Here is a 22,679-nt window from a genome sequence, read left to right as displayed (position 1 = left end):
CTTCATCTATTTGAAACTTCCTTGACTCAGAAAATTAGTGAAACTCTACTTATCAATCGCTCCGAGTTGTTAGTTTACTTGTCTTTTTATTAAGCTTTTATCAATTTAATAAAAGTAGTGACTTAAAAAAGCAACAGAAAGAACTTCACCTCCAGATTAATAGTTGCATATTTATAAGTGCAAAGGTAGGCTCTAAAGCTACACTAACCAACACGCAGTATGCACTTATAAAAATCTGTTTTTGCAGTTTCTTCAACCCAAAAATAAAAATTTATTCAAGCTTTGTCAGTTGTTTGATTCCCTTGAATTAAAAAAGGTTAGCTTTGCCCTCCTTTATTTTTCTAACGCTAATTATGTCACAGTAAAGTTTTAAAGATCTTTAGACTAACCAATGCTTTCCTAAGAAAGGTATTTATATTATTTTTTTACTTTTATAATCTAACTATATTTTGTAGCTATTCTGTAGGAGATAGAGGCAGAAAAACTAATTTGTTAAAGTAAGGCGTATATGGAAGAGTAAAACTCTAACAATTCTTTATTTAGATTACAGATTTCTTAAAAAGATAGAGGTTATGTAAGTTAAAAAAAACTTCCTCCCAATTCTAACCCATCCATTCCAGCGCTTTTCTAGTTAATAAACTTTTTTAACACTTCCGAAAAGTGGTCACCTTAATAAGCTGAGACCAATAGCATCTAACTTTTTCGTTCTGCCTAGTTTTATTGATCCTATAGAACTTGGTAACCACTAAAGGCGCAACTGGTGGAAGGCGGTAAAGTTAGCTCGAACTGATTAGTTTTAAATTTAACAAGGGAAATCTCAACCACTAAAAAATATAAAAATCAGCGTTTAATTTATTTTAAAGCTTAGGCAAGAGAAGTAACCGAGTTTTATTGTCTTTAGTGTGAGTGCGCTATCCTCAAATACGTGAACTTTTCGATTCCGTTTTGGACAATTGGCACCTACGTCGATCTTACGTTTCTTCAAGCCATGTAAAAATACACCCTTAGTACAGCTTGTGTATAAGCCCGCTTAAAAAAGGAACAATGGAGACATAACAAAAAATTTTTTTAATAAACTTACCAGGGAGCATTCAAATTGGTCGAGCCAGCGAGATCTTTTTTTAAAAGTAACAGAATTAATAACCGAGCAGACTTTCAATTTTGATTTTAGCACAAAGTAATATATATAAACCCTTTTACCGGTCAACCAACGGAAATCCTTATCCCAGTTGTACCATTTATAAGCCAAAAAACAGAAAATAGAAAAAGAATGTGGATAGAGGCCATCGCAGTAGTGGGTTGCTCGTCGTATATATGTTTTCGGGAAAGAGAAGCAACGGATCTCTTTTTAGAAATCGGTAAAAATTAAAAACTTGTTACAAATCTTTAGGGAATTCTTGCACTGAAATTAACTTTTTTATGCATAAAACTTAACAGTCAGCTTGCGCTCTCAAATACCTTTAGAAGATGCAATTAACAGGAGTATAGAAATTATAAACCTTCTGGAAAGTTCTGGGCTTAGAATAAATAATTACAGTTAAACTATAATCCATCCGTTTTCTTGTGATTAAACCAGTTTTTAAAATAAAAAAGTAATAACTAAATAATTAAGAAGTGTTGTATATAACTGCAATTCATTAAAAACTGGTATCACTTTATGTATTAAGTTCTTAGGTTAATAAATAAGTGTTTGCAATGTTAGGAGAGCTTTTATAGATAATTAATAATATAGCACAAAATTTTATAAGCCTCAGGAACTTTTAAGTATGGTTTAAAGTGCGGGGGCTCCAAGAATAAAAATGCAAAATATCAAGAGACGGCCCGGTCTTCAAACCTTTAAACTTTTCTAGGTCTCTAGAACATAGCAAGGGGTAACCTTTAAAAGTTAGAGGCGAATAAGGATATAATAACTGTATTGCTGCGCATTTTTTATTATTGTTTTATTAATATGGATACAGAGTTATAATAATAAAAACTTTATTAAAGAAAATTTAAAATCCGCATTACGAATAGAAGGCTAACGTAGGACTTGCAACTGACCTCGCCATACCACTCCATACTATTAAAGCATTCGAGGGTTTTTATAACCACATATTATTTAGCTCGCATGTTTCTTCCACTTTATCGAGTATATCTTCAATAATTAACTTAGCAAGAGCTTCCACCGCGGCATCATTGACGGCTTTATAACATATAGGGACTGAGTCGGAAACTTGACAGTTGTCTCTATAGGTATAATCAAAAAGCTGAGGGATATAATAACAAGGCTCTAGCTTGTTAATGAAGGAGAAAGATTGCGCTTGCGATATATTATGCGAGTTTTTAAAATATTCCTCATGGGCTTCTTTATTCAAAAGGAATTTCCGCAATAATACGGGTTCGTAGGTAAACTGAGGTCCTAGAAATATCATTGAAAAACAGCGGAAAATGAATGTGATAATCGCAAAGGTGAAATGACAGTTACCAAAGTTGAGTTTGACACGTGCACCCATATATAAAGATATGGATGGGTAATATACTCCTTTTACAAATCAACAGTTGAAATGGAAGACTTTAACAAAATTAAAGCAAAACAAGCATTAACTATACCGGAATTGAGGTTTTCAAAAGCAATTCCTTGACAAACCCCGTTTTTAAAAAATAGTAGTTTACTCCCAAAGATTGGCTTTAGAGTAGAAAGAGCTTCTCGGGATCCATCAGGCACTTCTTCATACGTAAAACCTGTAAAAACAGATATAATAAAGCTTTATACTATTAATATAAAGGCAAACAAGGTAAAACAAAATTTTCAAGGAAATTATAATTGATTATAAGTCTGCTAATAGTAAAAAAATTTTAGTAATAAAATCGGTAATAATCACAATATACTTGACGAAGCTACACTCACTTTAATAAAAAATAGTTTTATTTGACCTTTATAATCTATAAGTTTAGGCTTTTTCCTGTGCGAAGGAGGTGCTCGATACTCACTCCGTGCATTTCGTTCCGTCCTTAAAAAGTTTTCTTTTATTTTTTTTAAGTCTTTCTTACTTAGCGTCTTTGTGAGCTCTTTAGAAAAGTAACAATGTTCAGTTACCTACAAATACATATTCAATTATTATTTTTTTCTTTGTAACAACGTAAAAGAGTTTCTCACCGCCTGTACAGCTCGAGTTGGGATGTGAATTAAACAGCCAATAACGTCCCCAGGAGCGTAGCCCATGCCATACGGGTGCCTATGCTTTTGTGGAATTTTGTACCGCTCACATCCCTATAAGAGTAACTGAATTCATCGTATCCTACAGGGGCCTGAACATTCGCTATCAATAAAATTGTATACAATGGAGCCACATATTATAAGAAGTGTCGCTACCATACTCCTGGGCCCATCCTATTCTTACGTGTCCAGCGCCACTCTCGCTTTTTTCAAAGAGAACTTCATAGTACCATGTTCCCTCACCTTCGCACACATACCATAATTTAAAACCACCACCGTTAAAGCAATCCAGCGGAACCACACACTTACCCACCGCATGGGTCGCCCGAGCTAAACAATAACCCTTGTGACCTTCTATGGTCAAGTAGTCAGACTGAATTTTCAGTTGAGGGGCACAGTCCTGATATTAAATAACATATAAATATATATAACTTCGTTGCAGTTTAAGAAAATATTAATGAAAAAACTTTAATAGATAGCAGCACATTGAGTTCGTCATACTGAGCTCGTCGAAAACAATCCACTTCCCTTGCAAAAGGATCTGGCTGCACTCACATAAAGTATTGAGATCAAATAATATTAGACTTCGTGAGTATAAAAAAACTAAAGTTTAAAATCCTTATAAAATTTAAAACTATTATACAAGAGTGGAGTAAAGAGCATAAAAAGTATAATATAAATCCTAAACGCTTTCATAATTATTTTTAACGTAGAGTTCATTACTTCCACATCGATGTATCTGTAGCCGTTGCGGTTGTAGACGTGCTCCTGATCGACGCGCGGCCTCCTTGCTGTTGTGCTGCAGGCGTAAGGAGCGCGAGCACAGCTGAAAGAAATGTAAAAAAAAATTCAAAAATATAAAAAAAGGCGCAGTTGCTACCCCACTGCTGTCTCTTCATTAAACTCTTCTTTAACCGAAACCGAATTGTTAACCCAAAGGCCACGAAGAGGAGACCCGTTGGAGCTTGCTTTTCCTCTGCAGCTTTTTTCTTGATTGGCAAGAATCTGCTTCTTTCCGTGGCGAATAATAGTCTTTTCTTTTTTTGCTCGCACGGGTTCTTCGGTAGTTTTTCCTGGCCGACATGAGGAGTTTTCTATGTTTCTACAGGAAAGTTCAGTTGAAAAAGGAACGTTGAAAAATTCTACAAGATCCGCTTTTGAAACTGAAAAAAAAGGAGTTAAAAAAAAATACAAATATATATTTAAAGTTCTACAATAGTCGGCTGTTATATTAACCGCATTAGGCTTCCAATCAAGGGGATTACCAACAAAGTAATAAAATTTTTTCCCTTCGTACAACTATAAAAGTAAGTTGCTTTTAAACAAAAGAAATAACAATAATTAAATTATAAACAGAACTCTATAAGGAAAAAGTTTATTATGTATGCTGAAAGCAGTGCATATAGAGGCAATTAAGTTGGCGTCGTTTCGAACGCGCCCATGACAAAGACGCTCCCAGTTTCTGTTTAAAACTATATTTAAGTATAACACGGGCTTAACTTTAAGTAAATATAATCAAAGAACTAATAAGAACGCGGCTTAGTTGAAATAAAGGTGATATATATATATATATAAATTATAGTTTAAAATTTCTGAGTACATATAATTTAATAACGTAATATACAAAACTTATTTGCAGCTGAAATGATCAAAGAAAATTTGGAAACTAGAAATTTTTATAGCCTTCAAAGTAGTGACAAAATACAATAATAAGCATACCTTGCAATAAAATGGCATTGATCCTTTATTACAAAGCCTTTCACTGAAGTAGTATCAGGAAACTGTTCACGCAGTTCAAGAAAAAGATTGTGAAAAGTGGTAAGCATAATGCAACGCCAAGAGGCTTTAGTCTGGTAAAAACCACTTATTTATTAATACAGAATATCAATATCATCATACGCGCGTCAAGATCTCTGTGTAATTATGAGTACTGCAGTTTAAGCAGTAAAATTTATAGTTTAAAGTAAACGGGAGCATATCCGCTAGTTCTATGGAGAGACATTCCTTATGAAACTACTTGCTAAAGTAAAATAGAATGTAAAACTATTAAAACTATAAATAATTTAAACCCAATTATTGCAAGTTTCACAATATAAGGATAGTTTAAACAAGGTTCGAGGCTTGCCACAGTAGCAATACTTTTCTTCTTCATTTTGTGTGTGGTAATCATTCCATTTTAATGAGGCGGGGTCATAACTTAAACTCTTTAAGACCAGAAATAAAGTAAGAATTCCATGAAAATAACGAAATGGAGATGAGATGAAAAAGCAAACTTAAGAGAATAGTAGAGACCGACTCCATATGGCTGTATATTAAATCACTACAGTAAGAAATTTTAGTGTAACAAGGCTCGGGCGCACTAGTTCTCAAATAAGCCTGACATTAATCGTTGAGGGCCAAATTTAATTATTTATTTACTTAAAAATGACTTCTTCTGATGCTCAATCGAGATAATAACTTCGAAAACTCGAACTTTCTCAGCGAGAAATAATAATCGCGAATCTTTTTCGTCATTCATAGTTTGCATACCCAAATTCTCCTAGATGATAGCGCAGTACGTGGTAACCTCCGTGTTCACCCACTCAATCTTAGTACTAACCAGGCCCTGTAACTTTGAAATCTCGGATCGGACGGGGTGAAATGTTTTTCGCTCGTGCGCTCTACCCGAGATTAGATAAGAATAATAAAGGGTATTTACAACCAGCGATAGTGTGTTCCAATAGTTATTATGGACTTTTTTACTCTGTTTGACAAGATCCCAGCCAGACTTCTCGACTACCTGCGCTCCGCCAGAAGATGCCTGCTTCATGCTTTCGCTTCTTTTTTGCACTAGTATACTACACTTAGACTTATAAGGGCTCTTGCACTTAAGGTATATTCCCTCTGCTTGCAGAAAATTTAAGGTGCTAATGGCACCAGTCTGGCTCATCAAAATTATGATACATACCGGTCCAGCTTCTTGACATAGGGTTCAGAGCGGAATAAATACGTTAAAAAAAGACATCTCTCTAATGGGTAGAGCCTCTGACCTGAATTAATATAATAATGTATGAATAACGTTTAAAAAGGATTGATAGCCCAGGAGTTATTATCGGTTGAGGCTTTGTACTACAACAAACTGAATCATTTAAAACTTGCTTTTAATTTAACAAGTGCTGAGCTCTTAGAAACTATCATTAAAAAAATTTTATTATATGCGTAAGGTACTGCAACTATTTTGAAGTTCCTGGTAAGAGTATGAAAGAATAAACTATAATATAAATGTAGTTTCATAAAAAGGATAAATTTAATCAATAAAAATTATGTCGGATATAAAGTAGAAATTTGAGAACAGTATCAAAGCTGCAGGGGCTTCTATCTATACATAGTAAACTATTATAAACTGGTGCCACCGACCAGCCTAGTCGCCTTAAAATAACATATTAGATAAAAATTCTGGGTAGATCCCAAAGCTTTACGCTGTCGGAATTAATTAAAATAAAAATGAAGGATCCTTAATTTTGGTTGCGCCATCTGTCATGACTGAAAGGTTTTTTAGGCCCTATAGATCTTTAAATTAATATGTCTCGGAGCTCCCCAAACGCCTGGTCTCGGTCACTAGCCAAATTTATATATCCAAATTTGTTAGCTTTCCCACCTAACCCTAAAAAATAATCCCTTTTTTGGAAGGCGCAAGAATACATTTTTTAAGGTATTTGAAAGTAACTTCTATCAAGGGAGACATTAGCTCTAGTATAGGAGGTTAAAGGATACGAGCTAATAGTCTGCAGGACAGTTATAATAAAAACACTTCAACATACAATTTTAATTTATAATTTTAGAAAAAATTAGTTAATTATAAATTAGATCTTTGGATGAAAAGGCGTTACTGACAATAAAATTTACAGGTCCCAACCTTAATGGAGCATATAGTTAAACATTTAAGTCTTAATCCAAGTCTTAAGGGTTGAACAAGTAACCCGATATATTCTGATATCGCAAATATTTTTTGTGAACTTATATAAAATTATAATTGCTAAGGAAAACTTTAAGTTTTTTGCTCTCTTTATATTGGAACAGTGTCCCTATCTATGAACAACACAATTAAAGTATGACTTATCTGCTAGTGGACCGTTGCGAGTGATGAGCTGTTCCTGTACGAGTTGGTCGGAGGAACTTTAATAATATAGACTTGCGCATATTATTTGTAAGTTACTTTACTTCTACAGTTCTATGCAATGACCGAGAGCGAAGACTCCTCGGCTAGGTGTCTCTCTATTATAGAGGTTAATAAATAAAACCATTAGATGACGTTAAATAGTTAATGAAACCTAGGACTTGTCAAAAGATTCGATGCGGTTGAAAAATATATCTAAAACTTATTTGAAGAAACTATCGAACTCAAGCTCCCCAGAGGAAAATATAAAATTGCTTCATAATGAATTAAAGTGGATTATTATAATTAATCACTTTCTGTTACTTTTCTTTTATATTTTTTAAACTTGTGATTAGATCTTCGATAGATAGCACTAGCCAGGCTTTTATAGAAATATTAGAGTGCTTTGGCAGCCTTTTATCCGAAAAAGAAAAAAAAGTTGAAATATTTGAGCGCAACTCTATGAATCTTATAAATGTTAGTATAAAGATACATCCATTTAAATATAACTCTAAAACGGGAGTAAATAATTAATAGCTTAAATAACTTGTTTGCCGATAGAATATAAAGGCCAGACAGATCTACCTAAAAGAAGTACCTCTGAGTAAATATTTAACTTCTCGTGAAGGTAATTTTAAAACTGCTAAATAATACCCAAAAAATAAATTCTTTAAAAGATTTAGGACATGCTCAACCCGCAACCAAGGAAGTTCGAGTTGAAAATTTGTCTAACTTGGAGTAAACCATCCACCTTATATAATAATTTTGTATTTACATTTCTCTTTGAATCTAATAGTTTTTCTCCCATTGATATAAAAGTTTTGAATAATATAAACCTTGAAAATTTCGATAAAACGCCAACCAAGTAATAAACAGAATTATGCGATACTTATACAAAGGTTGGTACGTCATTCTTCAATATGTAGTAAAAGACTTATAGTAGCAAACACACGCAAAACGCACGTTCCACTGGACTCCCTCAACTTCCGGGTTTTATAATTTTATAAATTTTTGATTCCTGTAATAAATTACTTTTCCGAGAAAAGGAAGAAAGAAAAGACGATAACAAAGAAGGTAAAACTGTACAGTAGTTGACGTTACGAAGCATACTTATTAATAAGTGGCAAACCTAAATAATGCACTACTTCATTTTAATTAGTGCACTTATCACATACTTGACTTAAAATTTAGCTCTTATTTTTTTTATCATAAATTACTTTATATAAGATGCAACTATTAACAAATGCCAATCTCGCTCGAAAACCGGCGACACAAAGTATTTCAATATAAACACTTTAATAAAACAAACACGCAGAATTTTAAAAAAATGTCTAGAAAAGGAGAAGCAGATCGAGACGACAACGAGATAGGCAGCTCAGCACGAGGTTGCCAGTATTATGAACTTAACTACATTACCAAATTTGTTTCTATGTAGCGCCCAGTGTTACTCCTTCCCCTTCGCTAGGAAGTATAGACATCCCGGTGAGCTTCAAGCCAATTCCGCTTTGATTTAATTTTTTTTGTTAAGTTTGCTTGCTGTACTTGCAGCCTCCCGACTTGGAAGCGATCAGCAGCTTCACGCTGGAAAGACTATCAATTGCCTCTGCCCCAAGCGAAGGTTGAGGTCACCATGTGACACACCATTGGCTATAAACGGTAAGGGCACTACCTTAGGCGAGCCGCCAGACGACGATGCCTTCGGGGAGCTACCGGTAGTGTACTGCATAGAAATAATGATGTGTACAAACTACCACGTGAACGATAGGCGCCTGAACTGGACTTCGAGGATCTTGTAGCGCTGACTGAAAGTAAGTTTCCATGTTAGGACACTTCACGTGTTATTGCATGTGAAAATGTATACTTTTTTTAACGCAAAGGTCTTAATTACCCGCACGCAATATTTAATGGGCCCGAGCCGGTATACTATGGCCCGACGTGGGCGTGCTGCTCATTGGATAAACTTATTTAACTTTTGGTCCAATCAGGACCTCAATGACCTTCCGCGCCCTGAAACAGATGACGACTGAAATATGTATAAATAAAACTAAAATCCACTTTCGTCTGCTGTTATTGTATAAGCCCCCGCGATGAAGGCAGTGCAGGCTTTATTATAAAAATGAATATAGTGAGTGTGGCTGCACTAAAACACTGCGACGGAGCGCTTAATTTCCTGGAGATCCTGAAGAATGCTGGCTTCGGTGCTTCCAATCTGCGACAAATAGTTGTGCACCGCTAGAAATTGCAAAGTACTGGTTGACCTGCGCAGCCAGGACTCGGCGTTCGGTAATGGGCAGCGATATGAAGCGATACAGGAGCCCTTTATCGCATCTTTAATAGAGAGAGACACTCAAGAATAAAAAGCGACCCAACCAGCATCGAGAATATTCTTGGAGGGCTGCGTTACGCGGCTGCCAAAGTTGGGCTGAACCATCCTATAAGCACGAGGATTTAACCCCGCCACGTGTTGAAGCTGAGTGGTCTAAAAAATATTATGGCCAGTCATGGCCAATCATGATCCCCTCTACCGGGCAGATGCACCATTTTGGACTGCAGCATTGCAAGTCTCCTGAACTGCTTCTCGTCGAGTGGCAGAAAAAAGCCGATTTCGCCTGCATTTGTACACGTACGCAAGTTTAAAAAAAGTACACTAAGCCTGCAGTAGCAAATGGAGCACCCGAGGACGTCCCGAAGATATTAAAGTGTCTGACTCTAGAAAACGTTTCGCCAGGAAGACTCTGAGATGCTTATCGCAAGAGAGTGACTAGCACACCGGCAGCCGCTTGCACGCAAACAGGCTAACCCACGCGAAGAAACGTGTTCACACAAGAACCAATCCTGAAGTCTGCCCGCTTCGTCAGCCGGGTACCGCCAAGGCTGGCGAGGTCTATAGTAACGGAGAGGGCGCAAGGGATAATCAATGCCCCCAAGGGTTAGCGCTAGTAAGTCGGACCTTCAGGGGCGAAGCACAAGACGTAAATGTTTCCGTCCAAGTCAGCGACCTATAAAAAAGGGGCTCATAGCTAGTACTTCAATGGGACGAGCAGTGGGCCACCATAAAGGCTAGCGTGAAGTCGTCCACCACAAAAGAAACGGCGCACGCATCGGCCAAGTCATAGTCCCGCGAGACAAGCGACATGGTCTTTTGGCTTTCCTGATAAAAAAAATGAATCGTAAATGCAATGAAACGAAGACCAAAATTTTACTTGATAACGTAACAGGCTAATGCCGGAACGGATGTCCGCGCTCAAAACAAACTCCTTCACGCTCTCCAGTCGATGGATGTAGATGTCCGAGTCTATAAAGGCCTTTCCTGCAAGACATAAAAAATAATATATATAAAAAGTATAAGTAAACAGAAATGTAAAGGGACCAATGAGCTCTCCGTTCACAAAAGCCCAAGCGAATATCTTCTGACCAATTGCTGATAAGAGATGACCAGACACGGCCGACAACGACGTGACTGGCCCTTAACAAAATAGTTCAGCCAGCAGCCTTCGAGCAGCATCATAATAATAATAACCTCTTTGTTCTTTGGAGTATACGAGTTTCAGCTTACGGGTTGTGTGCGGCCGGCCGGGCTCCGGTACGACTTCCACGATATCAAAGAGATGAACCTGAGAGCCTTCCAATCAAAATACAGAGTGAGCGAGAAAGTGTACTGGGAGGCACCTTGCCCTTGCAAGTGACGTCCTCGCCCTGGGACACGATCGTCGACACGGCAATAAATGATTTTTTCCCCTCAATCACTGGTGGAAATATAAAAAGTGACGCCGTGAAAAAACGCATAGTCAATAATAACAAATACCCTCTTCACTGTTCAGACTCACAACTTTTAAGGCGGAAATGTGCTCAAACTCCTCAAGCGCAAACCTTACGGCCGTGCGCAACATAAGTAAGGAACTCCACTAACCCCCGTAGGCATACCTGTCGATGATTTCCCAAGTGGCGGGGGTTAAAAGGAGGACCTCGAATCGATGTTCGAGCGGGTAAACGAATCTCGCATCTAACATATCCAAAGCTGAACAATAAGTTTTTCCAGCAAAGTTCAGAAAAACAAACCTTCCTGCGCCAACTCCAGCGGCTCGGTGGTATCGTTAACGGCACGAGCTTTATACTTGTTGGGCTGTTCCGAAGATACTGCGACTACAAAAGTCTGTCACAGTTTTTTACGAGCCTCTGCGGATATGTTAAAACAAGAAAGAAAGGACCTTACTGGGTGGATGATACGCCAAAAAGTGCGGTGTGGTTCTCAATATTACTTTCCTCAGCGGCCATCGAGCGTTGAACTGTACATTCGACGGCAGTTGGGCCAGTCGCATGGCATTCTAGTCAAAAAACACGTGCATTGTTAAAGTAAAATATGTGCAACAAACATACTTCGCCAGTAAAGTAAATAAAGCCGTTAGGGCAGCCCGCATTCCTAAAAAAGGTAATGCACTTCATTCCTTTTTCGACGTAAAGCGGGTGGAAATGGAGGCCACTTGAAGAAAACATAATCCTGGAAAAGAAAACTAAGACGGGGCAGCAAACACGTGAATCTGGATAGCCTACCAGTAGGAGACCGGGCCTGTAACCACCACGCCGCTGTATGGGCCAAGGTTATTAAAAACGGTCATGGTGTTCTCTAGCTTGGGCCAATGAGCACAGTCACACACCACTCATCGCCCAATCAAACCTTTACAGCAGCCGTAGCGATTGGTACAGTGCTCTCTGCGGCAGATGGTTTACCGTTGAGCTCACAAATAGCGTATTCTTTTTCTTTGTGCCTTTTTCTTACAACCCCGAAAGAACAAATAAAAAGTCGCGATTATAGTGTACTAACTGATGTACAAACAATGAAGCAAATTCGTCTTCGTAGTTGTCCATTTTTCTTAACGTAACTTCGTGTTCAATGCGCCGAAACCGAAGTGGAAGACAGTCAAACTCGGTGGCAGTTTCAGTAAAAGAATACGAGCGGTAGACAAAAAGGTCCCCCGAATGAGTAATGGCCTGTAGAAAAAAAGGATTCGCTAGAAGCACGAATTTACTTAATATAAAGAAGAGTAGAGCGCACTAGCAGAACAATATCGCCATGAAGACACTCGAAAGAGACTACGAGCAGTTCAGTAATGACGGGTGGATTCGGATCGATCTTCCACCTTCGAAAGCACGAGGCCTCCTCGTGATCGGAAGCTCCCCTAATGTGAAAACCCGATTAGCTATGCGGAAGGCACACATGACACTAAACTTACGTGCCGACAAGAACACGCGGGCCATGCGCCATGCCCCTGACAAGGAAGCATAGAGAGCCTTCGGGCAACAGTCGAATCTGGGAAACCAATAGGTGAGCTTTATGACAGACGGTTCAAAAGTTTTAAGGAAACCTCCAAGTCTCCGTTGAGTCTAACTAGGAACAAGTAGGTTTTCACGGGAGTGGGCTCCTAGGGGACACTGTGTCAAGGCGAAAAGTTCCTTGAAAAAAACAATGAACTACATCGCCTTGCTGGTTTTTTCCTTCAAACTCTTTGCTATCGGGCAATTCCTCGTCAGCAGTGCCGTATAGAAATTCATCATCCGAGTCGTTTTCCTTTAAAACAATAACAGTTAAGGAGACATATAAAACTAATGCCAAATTATTGGGTGAGCCTCTTTTTGATGAAAGCAGGCCCTCTTTACGCCCAATTCGCCGCTGTTAACAAATAATATGAGTGACGAAGATAAGAAGCGTAGAAATAAAAAGGCCGTACTCTTTTGCTCTGCCGAGGTTGCCATTGTCTGTAAAGAGAGCCATGCTTGTCACGGCAGGCGACTTTATTAAAAAAAAAGCTAAAAAAAAAAATCGAATAACTTGAACACGATATACTGAGTGTTCCTCGGAAGGGAGCGGATTTAACATTTTGGTGTTTTCGTTAATCTCAAAAAGAAGAAGATGGGCGTTGTCCAACGCGAGAGCAAGAAAAGTTTCACTATTGCAAGAGCGAGCAATGCCTCCTCCTCCTACGCGCACGGTATTGCACGTCTCTAGTAGAAAAAAAAGAGATGCTCCAGCGCAAACGAAAAGGCGAGAGACGAAAACCTCCATCGTAGATTAGTAGGCCGGTCTTGAAAACCTGCACTACTACAGCGCCATTCAGCATGTTACACACGTGAATGGTGGATTCCTGGGTCACAAAGAAAGTCTTCTCGGCTTCACTAAAGTCGGACTCGGCGGTAGAGATAAGCTACGCGCCAATTAATAAGCTACTAATGAGATGGAGGGCAAAGCTAGTAAACCATCGTGGAGTCTGGTTTCGATAGAAAAAGAAAGTCATGCTGTGCTGAAGATTTTTGAGGGTCGTAAATGGCCCACAGTCGCTCCGCCCACAAGGAAGTGCCCTTCAAAAAATAAAAAAAACGTGGATACGACGGAACGGACAGGAAAGAGACGGAGCACCAACCGCAGAGTAGTTATGGGACATTAAAACAATTGGGCGGACGCCTTCTTGCAAGACGCACAGACAGCCGTTTTTGCCGTAGCCCGAGCACGTGACAAGCTCCAAGGCTAACTTTTCAGGATCTGCAAACTACATCGCAGCATGAGTAAAATAACAACAGTAATAATAATAAATCATCACTTCCTCTGAAAGAAACTCCGGCTCTCCGACATCTAGGCCGACAACCGGGCCGATATTTATTATACTATCGCAAACCTGCCGAGCAGTAGTTAAGAAACGAACAAAAGCTTATACACCAAAAAAAAACTTTGAAGTTATAAGAAATGCGATGGAATAAGTCCTGATCGTCAGTTTCAAAGACAAGCAATTCATCTTCCTGTTCCTCCGCCTCACAAAACTGACCTTTTTCCTCAGAGTCCTGCAGGAAAAATGTGCAATTTTAATTTTTAAAAAAATAATTATAAAAAAATAAAGGAACCGTTTTGTTATTTTGAGCGCCCAACGCAACCAGCTCGTGTACAACACTCTCGTAGGAAATAAGCAGAGAATCTCCCACGCGCGAACCCAAAAATATGTGATTGTGGCCAACCGAGCAGATCTGCAACCCAAACTTTAACCCGTTGGAATAGTTTCTAGGATCGGACATACACAACTGGGAATCACGCTAGAAATAGTCCTCCTCATCTCGAAGCGAGGGACGCTCTTGCCACTGTCACTCGTCATAACCGCCAAAAGTCTATAGAAATTATATAAATTTAGACTAAAAAATAAACTATTTCGAAGAAAATTTCTATAATAAGCACATGTCTCCACTTTTGAGTGAAATCAAAAAAACATCGGCGTTGAGGAACAAGCTAACGCTCTCCTCCAGCGTGGCCACGACGGACGGAAGCGGTTCCAGAGGAAATCGGGTTGACCGTTCCGCTAGGCTGTTCAAGGAGATGCCTCGAGAGAATTTAAAAAAATTATAATCTTTCAGAGTATTTATTTTATGGGTGGAAAAAAAACCATAAGGGGTGATATTCTGATTTAAATACAACAAGGCATTAGCAGTATACACAAGAACGCCTCCTATTATTAATCCAAAACAAATGAAATATGAATGGAAAAAAAAAAAGGCACGACCTCGAGGCTGAGGAACTGCCTGTAAACGAAGACAATCAAAAGGCAAATTGTTGACCCGAAAAGCCAAACTCTTCGCATCTTCACTCTGAACTGCAATTGCTGAGCAGTCAATATAATAGAATAATTAAATCGCTATAAGTAATTGCATAAAAAAAAATTACCAATGACAGAATATGTATCTTCCTTAACAGCCAACCGACCAGCCCACGTTTCTATAGTAATAATCATTGACTTCCAAAAGAAATTTATAGAGTAATTAAAATTGCCTTCTTCTTCGTATAAAATGGCGAGAGTCGGATGAAAATAAGCTTCAAGAAATTCAATGTCTCGAATGTTGTTGATCTTATGAAGTGCACCGTTTACTTCATAGGAAGGATATACAATAAAGGACCGTAAATTACTAATTGTCCTTTATAAAGAAATAAATTATTTTTAAAATTTTTAAAAATATGTATAAGAATTATAAATAAAATACGGAGAAGAATTATTCATTTCGTCCAATCTTGTTAACGGTAAAATAGCTAAGCAGCGGTTATAACAAAGCACTGCAGCACAACGGCTTAAAGAATCTACTTTTACAATGGGCCGAGAATGTCGAGAAACAAGCCCATCCTAGAAAATAAAAACCTAAAAATAAAAATAGTAAAAAGTAACAATAATTTAAAACAACTTTAATTTCGTCATCCTCGAACCAATGCATTGATTTAGTACCAAATGAATAAGTGGACATCTCAAAGTGAATAACAGAAACCTTAACAAATATTTTATTTAATACTTGTAATAGAACTTTAATTTAAAAATCAATAAACTTTATAATCTCCAAAGGCAAGAATTATAGAATCCAAATTTCCGGGATTAGAAGCCTTTGCCAACGATTCAATATTTCCATGTAAGCGCTGAGAGTATACAAGTTCCAGGCGAGCTGCTTCGTTGTGGTTAACCCTAACTGGATAACAATATATTAAAAAAAGTTAATATGTGCATGTACAAAGTGATTTTGGGGTAACCTTTATTATGAGTTGTGACATTATGATGTCTTAGTTTACTTTTACTGCTTTCTCGTTTAGATGAATTTGTTGAAGTAATAAGTCGATAGATCTCAAGAACATCGTTACGGGCAACGCAAATTTCCTTGCTTTCATATGAACAAAAATATCCTTGGGATTTATATAGGTTGTCTAGAATAAAAAATTGCATATTTAATAGTCAATTCTTACCTTCTAGCGCTATTTCAATAACAGAAGATGAAAGATACTGGTGGCAAACTCCAAACATTATACCAACTAAAATAGTAAATTATATAAAGTTGATAAAAGTTCAGATATATCGCCAAGCCGAGTAAATAGTTAGATAATTAGTGTGTAGATGAAGTCAAAACTAAATGTTTTGTCGTTGAACACGTCTCGACTGGACCCCAAGCAGGTTTCAGTGCACGTGTAAGAAGCCCTTAATTTTTTATGTTTTATGTTATTTTAAATTTATAATATAAAGTTGTGGAAAATCCGCAAAGTTTAAACAAATTTTATTATTGGTATGACTAGAAAAAGAAGTACATTATTATTATTATTAACCCTTCTTTAGTGTTGTGGGGCATGGAATATCTCATTTTTGGGGTTCTTGTAATTAGTCAAAATGCTTTAGCTTTAAAGCAATAATTCCTATTTTTCCATAGCACAAGTAGAAAACTTATTCCAAATAATTGAGAAAATTATTTGCAAAATTAACTATCACTGATATCCCACAAAAATAACGGTGTCTCTATTTTCTACACACTAACGAAGGGTTAAGGTAAATGTTAATAGTAGCTTCGTGGTGAACCGATTAAAGAAAGTATATTAGCTCTACTTGAATTCCTTAACATAAGCTAGATTTATTGTTATCTATTGAACATTTCTGGACATCTTGCAGTCTATTTTTTAAGATATGTCTAAGCGCTAATTTTGTTATATAACCAATTATTGATATATTATATTGTAATGACTTTTTCAGGATACCTTATATTTTTGAGTATAACCTGCTTAATCTAAGTAATAAAACCAATGCTAATCCGTATTTTAGATTAGGCGCCGTACATTGTCCCTTTTAGCTGATAATTTAATGAGAAACTTCTCCGGCTGCTACTAGGTCTTCTGACCTTTCGCGAAGAGTATGCCTCCCAACGCCGCCCACTTTAATAAGTCTTTAAGTAAACCGAGACGCTAATTTAAAGGCAGGTTTTTCCTCCTAATTGTGCCGAAAGAACATAGGTTAACTCCTAATTATCTTGTTACCTATACCCAATGGAAAATGAATTAATAACAAAAAGTTTATATTTAAAATGCATATTCGCACTTAATTAACAAATATACTTTAAAAAAATATTCTCTATAATCTACCTTATAATCTACCTTGCAATTTTCAGAATGGCTTTTTGTAAAAATACTTTTTATGTTTAAAATAACGTCTTTGAAGCGCGCACTTTAATGCAATTATTAACAATCTTAGGCCTTGGTTTTTATTAAACAGAGTTGTCTTTATTGTAAAAATAAAGAGAACTTTTTTGACTAATGTCATGGGGGAAGGGAATACAGAATAAGTTGTTGATTTGGCAAAAACGCAGTGAGAGACCGTAAAAAGCCTAGCATAACGGTATAGCAATGTTTAAAAAACGGACAATTCGAGCTGCCCATTTTACGCACATTTCTCTTAAAACTTTGCTGCCTCTCTTCACTCTTACATACCCCTCTCGTGGGAGCATCCCCACGTTGAGCTTTAAAACTCGGATTAAATATGTGCATCTTTTTGTAACTATAATATTTCACTCATTACATTGCACTGACATGACCATAGCTTTCTTTTGCTACTGTTAATATCAGTCTCCGTAAACGGGAAACTTAACCCAAGATTCCACTGAGGCTACGCTATCTACCAGATCAAGGTAAAAGTTCTTCAACCAAAGAGTAGGCAATACTCTAGTATGTTATTAATAGTATAAGTACACAGGCTAACATTTGCGTAGTTCTCCAACATGACAATATAACACAATAACTTAGTATACACAACATATAAGACACAAAGCAATTTATAAAAACATGAAAAAACAAACACAAATAGAAAAACAAAAAAATACTTAAATTATAAAAAACATATTATTTATATAATACATTAAGTATGAAGTACACAACCATAAAACACAAACACAAAAGGAAACAAAACTGAAACACAAAACTACTCCAAATTTCACAAAAAAATCGGTGATGGATCCAATCAGAAACCTGAGAAACAACCAATAAAATACAAGAAAAGAGATTGAATTCAACAAAAAATTAAAGTTGACCTATCTTATTAATTGGATACAAACTAAACAAAGTAAAATTCTACCCGGTTCAATTAATTTATTGTCATATATGGAAGCGTATTTCAACCTTTTGTAAAGGTATAAATAGAGACCGAAACTGATCAAAAAAAATGTATCCTTTATTTTAATATACTTGTTTTATACACTTCTTTACACAAAAAGTTTGATACAATATCACCATGTATGACCAAGACAGACACCCCCAGAAGGGTAGCACGATTTGTTCAGTTAAAGATAGAACTTTTGCGGGTGATACTTTATTCAGCCGGTTTAGACTCTTTAAAATCAGACTTTACGACCTGTGCTGACAGCAACTTTCAATTCTCTTGTTACAAACATCTATGGGCATAGCTTTAAGGCACGGCCACCTTGGTCATATTTCATGGCGAGTGTTCATCATCCCTTTGTGGTAGAGCTTACTTAAATGCTTTAATAAAAATACCATAGAAGGTTCTAACCTGCGCCATATCTATTAATCACTACATTTAGCTAGTAAATCACCTGAGCAATGGTTCATCTCGATTACAAGCATTGAAGAGAGCCTTGTTTAGGGCACTTTAAAGAAGTCCTGTAAGGTAGAACTACTGACCACCACTATAGGCCTGATCTTGTTCGGACAAGTACTATTGTTCAGTCCTAAGAGGATCTAGAATTAAATTCGAAAAGAATGCTCACTGCTCAGACGATAACTCAAAAGATAGGTGGATGCAAGGCTAGTAACATTACGCCAATTGACCTACCCCAGCACGCCAGTAGACAGTGGATTTATTGGTTTGCTACCATACTCTTCAATGGATGATAGAGTAACAAATTCTGCACTGTTGCTTTAGAAGAATTTTTAAACCGTAAGAAGTAAGCTTAGATCGCCGTAGTTTAAGCTATTGAGATCGCACAGACCGATAAAGTAAGTTCGGGCTCCGATAGAGCGGTAAAAAATCCTATCTCTTTAAGGTTTTCTGAAGACCTCAGTTAGTAAAAACTCGTAAAAAAATTAAGGCATTATTAGTCCAGTATAGTATTCTTCATTAGGAAGCGTTAATTACTTAATAGAGACGATTGCCTAGGTACTAATAAAGATGGATATAAAAGATCACCTTGAGGTAAAAACGTTCGATTAGCTAACAATGGATATAAGGAAGTCGATACCTAACTTTCATAATCTTCATAAGTATAGAAGACCAAAACACATGATAACCTTAACCTTTTCAATTTACTTAGCCATAATAATTATAATTTATATTAGTAACACCTTAAAAATATTGCCTTGCCGAAATTTTTTTTAAAATAGTAAGTGTAAATTTTTATTTATAAGTATAAATATTAACTCGGCTTTTATATTAATTCTGCTGGTTCTAATTGTGGCAATATAGCACTAAATATTCCTCTAAATGTCTTTGTTTTAAATTAACTCATTTAGTTTTTTTTACTAAAGAACTATTTTTAAACTTCTATGTGGATGCATAACTTTGAAAAAGGGAAAAGAATTGTTATAATCAATGTTCTTTTCGACTGTTTTTTAAAATCTATTAAAAATCTCGTTTTCAACTGTAGCTTTTCACACCGTCTGGTGATGTTGTCTCCGCAGTTAAAAAGTAAAAGTAAGGACCTTCTCTCCCGCTCACGAGAATGTTTCTATTTGTATTACTGACTGCATGTTTGACCTCGTTTTTAACAATTTCTGGCAAACTCCGTCAAACCTTTTAAACAGTATAAAGAGCTGTAAGTATTGCATGACTATTATAAACTCTTATAATGTTCATTGTTAAATACAAAATAATTGTGCGGTACTTTAATATTAGAAATACTTTACCCATTTTTTTAGCCATAGCTGATTGACGTTGAAAGCAATCTAAATTATAACTTTTTTCTTTATTATTAAGTTCCAAAGAGTACAAGTGATAATGGAAGGTGGCAACGTTGAGGAACCTTGGGACTTAGTAAGACTATCACTTGACGAACGGATTTACGTAAAAATGAAAGGTAATCGCGAACTTACCGGAAAATTGCATGTAATATTTATTTTTTTTTCGCCTTATAATATTGTCTTTCATATTATTATATTTTTCAATATTTATTAGGCTTTTGATTCACATTTAAATATACTAATCAGTCAAGTAGAAGAAACTGTAACTTCCATCGAAATAGATGAGGAAACCTACGAGGAAATCGTTAAGGTTCAAAATAAAATATATTTTTTTCTACACGAGTTATTACTATTAAAGTTACTAATAATTTTCTTTTGTCAGACCGTTAAAAGACAACTTGAAATGCTTTTCGTTAGAGGAGATGGGATAATTCTAATTTCTCCTCCTTCGCGTAATTTGTTATAAATTTTAGAGTTTTTTTATCTTCAGAACTTTCAGCGAGGTCAATAGTTTATCCCTATGATTGGAGATCTCAAACAATATTTGTTAACTTAATCTGTTATAAACTTCACTTGGCTCGACTTATTATTACTTTAGTTTGACATTAACAGATTTTTACCTTTTTTTAAGTAGATATTAATTATGAGGTTTTTTATTAAATTTTCTACAAGGGGGTGGTAAATAAAAGTATTCTAAAACGAATTCTGCCCAACTTAAGTTTTTTTATATATTAGAATTAAGTATTTTTCCGGGTTATAAGTTATTTCAAAATGTTTAAGTGTACGTCAGCGAACTTTTCATTTCAAAGCTGCTGCTTTTTATATAATAAAATAATTTTCTAGCTTTTCATTGGGTGTCCATAATAAATATTTATATAAGGTATATTAAGCAGTTATAAATGTTATTTCGTCCTGGAAATTTCGTTTTAATTTTTAGGTACATTCCTTGAAGGGTTTTTTGTCGGTAGGATAAGTTAATTAGCCGGGGAGAGTTTATGGAAGACCCTGTTTTAAGTTGCGCACGCATCCTATAACTGTTGGCGTGTGCACTTTAGCAGTCATTGACATCTAAGGACTTTGACAACCTCTTAATGCTATCGAAATACAGTATATAGGCTAAGTGCAAAAGCGACAATTTTTGTAAATTTCCCCTTCGTTAAGAATGTTTACATGAAAACTCTAGAAAATTTATGGCCCCAGACAACACCGGGATTGCCCCTCCATCCCACCTGGCGGCGCGTAGAGAGCTTACGATAGTCGGCTTCATCATATTTAATGGTGGTGTTATATGTTTATGAGTTATTCGGCTTATAAAAGATTGCACGATGGTTATTATTGTCACTAGTTAACATATTTTTTGCTTTGGGTAATTAGTTTATTGTTTTACTTGCTTTAACTTTAAGCTTCAGTATTCTCTTAAAAATTATTTAAAAGTTACTTATAAAAATATTGAAAAGCTTTTTATTAGTTTCTCACCGCACAAAACTTTTCAACGAGGTGGATTTAAGCTGCTTCTGTTCAATATCTTTATTTAAAGCTTGTGTTCGATTTTAATTTAAAGTCGCGACTAAGATCGTTTCTACATTCACTACTTAAACAGTAGTGTTTACTAAACTTGTAAAGGAAAAGAAGTTGTAAATACTGACGAGTGGAAATTTTTACAGTACTACAACTTTTTAATAGTGTCTCAAGTAGAACTTAGTAACTAAGAAGTCCTGCAAATCATCTGGCAAACCGTATGAACTTTATTATTTTAAGTGCATCTTGCAGGCTGTGACTGTTACAAAGTTTCCGATAGGCGCATGACAAAATAATAAGCGTCGGCGTAGCGGTTGTATAACGGTATAAGCGAGATGTGCAAACAGTCCGGCCTCTATCAGCAAAGCATTAACTAAGCTCGGCACGGGGTTAGGAGGGAGACCGACCCTCACATCGCATATGAAGTTGTGCGCCTTCAATTCTGTGCATACAGCATAAACGTTTTGACTAAAAAGTAGAGATAAGTGACAGCCTAAAAAGAATTCAAGCAAAGAAATATGTAAGAAAGCTGTGGAAATTAACCTTTTTGAGAGGAATCTTTAGGAGTTGCTAATTTTATTTTATCCTACATAGAAACATAATTAGTGAGAAAATAATCAGATTAGTTACGTGCCTTAAGTATTTTAATTCAGGTAAAAGCTCAAAATAACCAGTAAGTAAAACAATTTTTTCTCTTAACTTTTCCATGGACGTTTCTTTTATAAAATTTAAGTGAAGCTCTTACCTATTATAATATTATAACTAAATGATATGGTGAAAGCAATGCAGAAAGACATTAACACTTTCCGAACCTTTGCGTAGTCGATGACAGAGGGAGTAGAGAGCTGATAAACTAAAGCTCCAGGAGAAGGATGCCAATCTTAATAAGTTGTAAACAAATTGGAAAAGATACAACTAAAAAGTTCCGATAAAATATTGCTAATCCTTTTGCTGTACCTATTTCAAACTCTTTTCATGATGTTTTCTGTGATAAAACGCATACAAAGTCAGGCCCCGAGTTAAGGTATTTATAAGTGCACCAACAAGCAAAGTCCAATTCCCTTAAATTAGAAAATGGAAACAACTTGTCC

General features: G+C 36.2%; 3 protein-coding genes and 2 long non-coding RNA genes across 7 annotated transcripts; 2 read left to right on the top strand and 3 right to left on the bottom strand.

The window, feature by feature from the left end:
* Window positions 1-1,808: 1,808 nt before the first annotated feature.
* Window positions 1,809-5,545, bottom strand: LOC135144410 (uncharacterized). Of its 3 annotated transcripts, XM_064076453.1 has the most exons (17): window positions 5,489-5,545; window positions 5,266-5,400; window positions 5,096-5,209; window positions 4,916-5,046; window positions 4,556-4,658; window positions 4,411-4,495; window positions 4,077-4,359; window positions 3,920-4,022; window positions 3,664-3,741; window positions 3,506-3,596; window positions 3,353-3,439; window positions 3,137-3,299; window positions 2,914-3,076; window positions 2,590-2,721; window positions 2,465-2,521; window positions 2,008-2,398; window positions 1,809-1,876 (listed from the first exon to the last, which is right to left on the bottom strand). In XM_064076453.1, exons 1-12 carry the CDS (start codon window positions 5,495-5,497, stop codon window positions 3,166-3,168), a joined length of 1,353 nt encoding a protein of 450 aa, XP_063932523.1. In that variant the 5' UTR covers window positions 5,498-5,545; the 3' UTR covers window positions 1,809-1,876; window positions 2,008-2,398; window positions 2,465-2,521; window positions 2,590-2,721; window positions 2,914-3,076; window positions 3,137-3,165. The 3 variants fall into 3 exon arrangements, with proteins under 3 accessions (XP_063932523.1, XP_063932521.1, XP_063932522.1); XM_064076451.1 differs by having other exon boundaries at window positions 3,353-3,596; XM_064076452.1 differs by having other exon boundaries at window positions 3,353-3,596; window positions 3,682-3,741.
* Window positions 5,546-7,413: 1,868 nt separating this feature from the next.
* LOC135144374 (uncharacterized) lies at window positions 7,414-9,386 on the top strand. The gene is made up of 16 exons (XM_064076419.1): window positions 7,414-7,461; window positions 7,511-7,623; window positions 7,688-7,808; window positions 7,893-7,959; window positions 8,009-8,069; window positions 8,128-8,196; window positions 8,258-8,321; window positions 8,378-8,405; window positions 8,559-8,607; window positions 8,667-8,716; window positions 8,767-8,813; window positions 8,880-8,949; window positions 9,006-9,043; window positions 9,097-9,139; window positions 9,209-9,249; window positions 9,317-9,386. The coding sequence occupies exons 1-16, from the start codon at window positions 7,414-7,416 to the stop codon at window positions 9,356-9,358; spliced, it is 951 nt and encodes a 316-aa protein (XP_063932489.1). The 3' UTR covers window positions 9,359-9,386.
* A 47-nt stretch (window positions 9,387-9,433) lies between these two features.
* On the bottom strand, window positions 9,434-16,144 carry LOC135144373 (cleavage and polyadenylation specificity factor subunit 1-like). The gene is made up of 43 exons (XM_064076417.1): window positions 16,087-16,144; window positions 15,877-16,026; window positions 15,679-15,815; window positions 15,540-15,620; window positions 15,345-15,481; window positions 15,031-15,278; window positions 14,870-14,968; window positions 14,753-14,815; window positions 14,548-14,689; window positions 14,393-14,480; window positions 14,223-14,342; window positions 14,052-14,162; window positions 13,925-13,999; window positions 13,748-13,873; window positions 13,584-13,685; window positions 13,387-13,531; window positions 13,174-13,331; window positions 13,058-13,119; window positions 12,957-12,999; window positions 12,805-12,897; window positions 12,695-12,751; window positions 12,563-12,639; window positions 12,385-12,508; window positions 12,166-12,320; window positions 12,007-12,103; window positions 11,883-11,959; window positions 11,709-11,829; window positions 11,540-11,656; window positions 11,391-11,484; window positions 11,256-11,334; window positions 11,137-11,201; window positions 11,001-11,077; window positions 10,852-10,945; window positions 10,702-10,797; window positions 10,535-10,641; window positions 10,384-10,482; window positions 10,282-10,330; window positions 10,132-10,215; window positions 10,006-10,074; window positions 9,870-9,940; window positions 9,702-9,810; window positions 9,590-9,648; window positions 9,434-9,540 (listed from the first exon to the last, which is right to left on the bottom strand). Exons 1-43 carry the CDS (start codon window positions 16,142-16,144, stop codon window positions 9,472-9,474), a joined length of 4,284 nt encoding a protein of 1,427 aa, XP_063932487.1. The 3' UTR covers window positions 9,434-9,471.
* A 3,744-nt stretch (window positions 16,145-19,888) lies between these two features.
* Window positions 19,889-20,519, top strand: LOC135144389 (uncharacterized). The gene is made up of 4 exons (XR_010283119.1): window positions 19,889-19,925; window positions 20,087-20,215; window positions 20,285-20,380; window positions 20,453-20,519. It is a non-coding gene; the product is annotated as an uncharacterized LOC135144389 (long non-coding RNA).
* A 1,778-nt stretch (window positions 20,520-22,297) lies between these two features.
* LOC135144366 (uncharacterized) lies at window positions 22,298-22,679 on the bottom strand. Its single transcript, XR_010283115.1, has 3 exons — window positions 22,546-22,679; window positions 22,401-22,468; window positions 22,298-22,333 (listed from the first exon to the last, which is right to left on the bottom strand). It is a non-coding gene; the product is annotated as an uncharacterized LOC135144366 (long non-coding RNA).

The sequence above is a fragment of the Zophobas morio genome, unplaced genomic scaffold, assembly GCF_036711695.1.
Source record: "Zophobas morio isolate AGI-343-1 ecotype UQ-CSIRO unplaced genomic scaffold, CSIRO_AGI_Zmor_V1 ptg000099l, whole genome shotgun sequence".
Taxonomy (NCBI): domain Eukaryota; kingdom Metazoa; phylum Arthropoda; class Insecta; order Coleoptera; family Tenebrionidae; genus Zophobas; species Zophobas morio.
The sequence above is the reverse complement of the archived record's forward strand: the minus strand, read 5'-3'. Positions and strand labels throughout refer to the sequence as shown.